The 6,375-nt window shown below is 36.3% G+C and overlaps 1 protein-coding gene across 1 annotated transcript; it reads right to left on the reverse strand.

The window, feature by feature from the left end:
- Window positions 1-2,567: 2,567 nt before the first annotated feature.
- LOC139115391 (uncharacterized) lies at window positions 2,568-6,119 on the reverse strand. The gene is made up of 4 exons (XM_070677468.1): window positions 5,884-6,119; window positions 4,262-4,351; window positions 3,623-3,674; window positions 2,568-2,880 (listed from the first exon to the last, which is right to left on the reverse strand). Exons 1-4 carry the CDS (start codon window positions 6,020-6,022, stop codon window positions 2,859-2,861), a joined length of 303 nt encoding a protein of 100 aa, XP_070533569.1. The 5' UTR covers window positions 6,023-6,119; the 3' UTR covers window positions 2,568-2,858.
- Between the last annotated feature and the right edge of the window lie 256 nt (window positions 6,120-6,375).

A 6,375-nucleotide genomic window follows, 5' to 3' on the forward strand; every position in this document is an offset into this window, starting at 1 on the left:
TATTTTGTCACAATATGAACAAATTTGACACAAATTATCCAAAGGGACCAGCATGGAGACTGTAAGGCTATCTAATAAGCTCCATTTAGCTGACAGCAGAGCTAAAAATCTCAACAATACAACATTAAAGATGAAGATTGTTTTGCTCAATTCTTTCCTGCCTTGGCTGCAGCCAATTGCTTGAGACCTGTTCCACGACTGTTTTACCTGCTGACATACAACAAACACTACCAAGTAAGTACTTGGGTTGTGGGATCATGAAATAGCCAATCAATGAGAAGTCAAAGACATCATCGTTCATCAAACCTGATACAGAAGTAGGAACTCAGTATATGTCTGATTCTGCCAAACGTAGGACTTCGAAATGTGTCATACCAGGCACCATTTTGTTTTTGTTCTCTGTTGTGACATAAGTTATAATAACAGAACCCTGTGGCAAATACTTTAGGTATTTGCACTCAGGCTTGCTGTGTATTCTGCTGTCCCCGCACTTAGAGGCTCCTGCATGGATGGCCGTAGAATACACAAGACCTTGTGCAAATACCACCACTGCACACTTACAATGTCTTGCCATAAGTTCTGTCGATAACATATTAAGTTGTACCACGTACGTCTGCACATGCAATAGACTGCGTCCAATCTAGTCTGATATACTTAGTGATTTTTAGGATATGTTAATGCCGTAATCAATTTATTTTATTGATATCAGCCGTAGTTCATTATTAGAATATCAATATGATTTTATATTACTCTCTGAAAATACTAACAAAACATACCTAATGAACTTACATACTTGTCCCCACTACTTTTCCTTAAACCATTTTGTTTTAGTGTTCTTCTCTGTAGTTACCAGGTTAGCCCTCAACCGTCCCTTTACGGGCATAATCCAGGTTTGGTCTGAGATGCCAGTTCCAAGTCGACATGTATTTGTGAACGGCGACAAACAGTATCGAAATTTTAGGCCATGTCTGAAGGAACTGTAAACCTTGGACTGGTTTGGTTTTGCCCCTGGCCCAATTGACGCTCTAACAACTTTTTAAGAGTGAGGTATAGAAGTGATTCACAGACCGTAGATTCAACGTCTTCGGTGACCGATAGTACCGCAATTTTAGGCAATACCCAGAGGCAGCTCTTGTACTGAATATGAACCGAGTAATTGTGTACCAAAGAACTTGATAAGACACCATATTGACAACTCGCCGACACTTAGCTACGCAAACATAAGGAAGTTTATGAGAGATTGTTAGAAACTCTTAAAACGTAAAATGCAACATAAACTCTAGAAAATTTTGTGGCAGCTACAAGCTCAGTATGAGTCTGTTTTTATGCAAAAAATATAGTGTACTGCTATGGTAAAAGATATTGTATGCTTTGTTCACATTTCCAATTTGAAATGAGATTGCTAAATATATGAGTTTTTCGAATCATTGCTTTAACAAATTTTAACAGGAAATAATTGACAGTAAAAAGTCATTCCATTCTCATTCAAAGTTTATTTGATCTATAAAAGACAAGAACCAGGACTTTGATTTCTCATTGTCAAGTCACTCTAAAATAAGCAAGCGATATCTAAAATAGAATGGTACGTCCCAACCATATAGATGAGAGTGTAGAGTTATGAATTCTTTTAGTTTTGTCTGGAGATTGCTGGATGCATGAAAATTTAAGTAATATATATTTTTACTTTGTAATTGAATTAATTTGTGTTATTATTTATAAGTTCTGCTTTTCGAATATATATATATATATATATATTATATATATATATATATATATATATATATATATATATATATATATATATATATATATATATATATATATATATATATATAGTTGCGGAACTTCAGGGTCAGTAACCTGTTACATTGCTCTTGCTCCGCCGGCTCAGAAAGTGCAACTTTTTTCCTGAATCTCAGGTTCGGAAACCCTGTATTTGAGATCACAATAAGATCTGTCGGCTCCATATCAGGGCGGGACTTAGATCACATGGGAAAACTTGTAATATCCCGACACCCCCTGACTTTTACGGACTTCTAGACCTGCTGTCGTGCAGTGCCACATCGTGTTCAAAGCTGTTCTGAGCTGAACTTTTGCCTAACCTTGTTTCCCTTTTATTTCGATTTAAACCTGTTCCACGATTTTTGCGAACATCTCGTGTTAGCCTCGATGAGGTATTATTGTCTTGGTTGTTAAACTAGTCGTGCTATTTCAGTGAGCGGGTTGCTCGAGCACGCCCGTCGGCCGTGTGATTGTACTACCAGCCAAATCTCAGTGCGCGTTCCGTCGTGCACACGGTCCATATATCGAACTACGGTTTGTGACGGTCCGGTCCATCGCCATCTATGCTCGCCATTGCCACGGTTACGCTACCATTGACTAGAGGAAACTTTTAGTCCTCTAAAGGTTGGCATTTGGGGCCTAAATTCAGATAATCCGTTACAATATATATATATATATATATATATATATATATATATATATATATATATATATATATATATATATATATATATATATATATTGCATTTGGAGACAACCTATTCAAAGGACTTGACCAAAGTTGATTAGAGTTGTATATTTATTGATGATAAAATGTTAAAAGAAAGTTACAAACATTTCAATTTCAATAGCAGGTCACTGAAAATTGACGTATTCGATGAACACTCATAATTTAGCATAATAAAGCTGTAGAACAAAGGCAATTATAATTGCTACATAAAGTTATGATAGAAAAATATGACAGCAGTGAAGAATTTTAGCCGTTTCATTTCTGCTTATTGCTAATTTATATATTTTAATGGTATAACTTAATGATTCCATTAAATTAGTTATTGAACTGCAACGTCGAATATGCTTCAGGAGTCCACAGACCTTTTCCTGAAAAAGTTCAAAAGAAGGGAATTATCTTTCCAGTAGAGGTACTAGCCTGTAGCAAAGTTTATGAAAGGGGTATGTTTAATGGTAAAATATTAAAAGAAAAGTGACAGACATTTGTATTTTAATATCGGGTCATTCAAAATGGACATTTTCGATTAATATTCATAATTAAGCATAAAATACTGAAGGAAAAAGGCAGTTATACTTGCTTCATAAAGTTATGATACAAGAATATGATGAGAGAATAGAAGAAATTTAGCTGGTTCATTTCAGCTAATTGCTAATTTATATATTTAGTGGCATATTTGAATGATTTAATTTAATTTGAAGCTACATATAAAAGATGGTCGCATCATATTTGTGACACTACATATATTGTTAATAAAAAAGTTAAATGTGTTTAAGGTAATATGCACCTCGAAAGTGAAAGACTTAAACTTTTGCTCTAACTTTCCTCAAGGAATCTTTCAATCATTCTCTTTCAAAATCAGGAATAAAAATAGGGGGTCACCGTGCAAATTTTGGTGCTGAGAAAAAAGTAAGTTTCCAGTCAAATGCAACATATATTCACACACGGGGCATTTTCATAAATAAAATATGTAGTTTGATATATGCATAGATATTGCTATTCCTTATTTTCTATCAGTAAGTCTTTAGTTAAAGTGAGTTTCTTAAAAATTACATCTATTCATTCAAGCTTCATACATTATGATATCATATTACTATGTAAATGTTATCTTACTTCAAAGTTGAGACAGGGATGGTCTCGGACATGTTGTTATCTTCATTAAGCTCTGAGAATCGGAAAGAGAAGAGAAGAGAAATAGTGAAATACTGATGATTAATAATCAATGAAACGAGCAATGCATGTTCCTACCATTATGACCAAAGGGCGGGCAAGGAACATTTCTACTAATTTGCTTTACAGTCATGTCGTTTCAAACCAAATGCTACGAAGTGCAAATTTCAGAGAAATTTCGTAAAGACTTGTACACTTTCATTTCCTTCTTCAAAACTTTCATTTAGTTCCTACGCGTGCATTTGTGTTATGTTCGACGAATATCTTGATCAAGAGTAAATTGGTCGCAAAACAAATAAAAAAACTAATGCATGCGAGCGAATTTACTAGCATACACGCTTACACACGTACGAACTTACATACATACATACATACATACATACATACATACATACATACATACATACGATTAATAAATCGCTTTTGACATTTTGACCCCATATTTAATTACGCGTGACAAACGAGAACGCAAAATAGTATCGACAAGGTTTTAGCCCCACTTTCCGACATGCTCTTCAGCACTGTATAGGCTACATATACTGTTTGTACACACACGCCACAAACAACTTAACACAAACTAACGTCTCAGCAGCTCCCACAGACTTCTCATAAGAGCGCCTTGGTCTTTAGCATCCCTTTCCTCAGGTGACTTCAATGCCCTATCTTCTTTATCTGCAGTTAGGAGGCAAAATTATCAACCTGTTACAGTCCATTCGTCATTGGAACACACCAATGGAAGGCACAGTGAGAAGTTACATGTTGGCTTGTTTCCCAGAAACAAACCTGGTACTTTAATGAGTTACACCATGAGATTAAATCGATCTGAAGTCCCTATAATGTGACTGATACTTTACATGGCTGTGCTGTTCAGTGAGCATCGTTTACTTCAGAGGTACTAGTAGGAGTCTGTGAAAATTTTTCACAGAAAGAATCGATCAAACAAGTATGGGAACACTTCATTAGGTTCCTCAGGGATCTACCCTGGAGAGCCAATAGAAACATGATCTTTCACAAGTAATGTACAATAAGAAATATCTCACCATTTTAACTGATATCAAAATTCAATGGCGTTTTAGGAAAAGAAAATTAAATTCCTTAGTGTGAAATATATAGCTATACTTCAGGATGATTTAGTTTTTTTATTTTCAGAAAATTGTATCCGGCATACGACAGCTTTACATTGTCACAGTGAAACGCCTCACTTACATAACGCTGTACGAATTTTTGGATCAAGTTCCCGTACTTCGGCAAGCTTTCCTGACTCAGACTCAACATCATGAACTTCATTCTACACGAAATCGACCGAACAAGTGACGGACTCACTATCAGAGGATGGTGGGTTCAAGACCCGGTTAAAGACCCGGTAGGTCCAGAGTAATGGACTCACTGTCAGAGGACGGTGAGTTCACAACTCTAGCACGGTGTTGTGCCCTTGAGCAAGGCACTTTACTCCTTATTGCTCCATTGGGGGGATAGTGGGTTATGCGTACCTCATCCTGTAATTGGGCTAACGCCCATTGGATGATGGACTAATAATTTAATTTAGAAATGTATACTGATAATTGCGCTGAAATTTTTATCACGTAACGTAATTTTAATATGTAACCATATGAGACATTCAGCGATAAGGTCAATTAGAAAAGAAGAAAAAAAAATCCCTTTGAGACCGCAAAAGAACATTAATATAGATCAACGCTTTTGATATTTTAAGATCTGCCACACGACATGTCCGATATAAGAGTTACTGATATCTGTTCGCTTGTTTTCTCAGTATCGCCAGCGAATAATTTGTGTTAACAGATTCTTCACAAAACATGGAACACGAAACTTTTCACATCGCCATTTTTGCGGTTAGTGAAAGTAGTTGTGACATAGGCAATATTCACTAGTGCTGAGAAAGGGACAAAAATACTTTTTGCTATAATTCAGTGAAAAGTTTAATTGTGAACTTAAGAATTTGCCCATTTTGCTCTCGATATATTTCCATGCAATTATTACCGAACCTATAACAAAGCACCGGGACCTACAAGTCACTCTTCAAAGCGAGAAATAAAACTCGTTTCCTGTAAGCGACGACACAGAAACAAGTGAAATGTTGTAACATATTGCTCTATCAGCGCTGAAAACAGAAACATGTCGGCAAATTGCCTTTTTCCAATAAAACTCGTTTCAGGAAAAAAAAATCTCAAAAAAGTTGCACTTACGGGTAATGTCCTTGTCATTTCCTGATAAGGTATCGTAAAGTGATAGACTTTCTTCCCGCTTGTGATCTCTCCCTTTGATTGCGTAGACACTCGAGAGTATCATGGTTACAATTAAACAAATTGCAGCGATTCGAACCATTGTTTGCCTCAAGGCTTCAACTTCCCACAGCACAATTCAGACTCTTCGATTAAGGCACTCTGCAAGCTTGAGTTGAGACTGGTCTCGACAAACCGTCCCATTTGCGTTTTTATCCCATTGCTCATTCTCCCTCGGTGCACCTGTTTTGCATAATTAAGTGACACGTTAGACTGACAGCAAACGGTTGCGCCGCGTCATGGACAAAATTGAATGATGGGAAATTAAATCCCGATGAGTCAAGACATGGCACAGGACACAGGGGAAAGTCCCCTGGGGTGGGGAGGAAGGTGTTTTTTGTGCAACGGTTTACCTTACTTAATTTTATTAATTTTGACTGTGATATTTCAAATAAA

Source organism: Ptychodera flava, chromosome 17 (genome assembly GCF_041260155.1).
Source record: "Ptychodera flava strain L36383 chromosome 17, AS_Pfla_20210202, whole genome shotgun sequence".
Classification (NCBI taxonomy): Eukaryota; Metazoa; Hemichordata; class Enteropneusta; family Ptychoderidae; genus Ptychodera; species Ptychodera flava.

Bases quoted from the DNA above. Each gene is read 5' to 3' on its own strand.
- LOC139115391 (XM_070677468.1), bottom strand. From the start codon at position 6,022: ATGGTTCGAATCGCTGCAATTTGTTTAATTGTAACCATGATACTCTCG. The intron at 4,352-5,883 runs GTAAGTGCAACT...TCCTAACTGCAG, and splicing joins AAATGACAAGGACATTACCC to ATAAAGAAGATAGGGCATTG. The intron at 2,881-3,622 runs GTAAGATAACAT...GAACTTTTTCAG, and splicing joins ATCCCTGTCTCAACTTTGAA to GAAAAGGTCTGTGGACTCCT.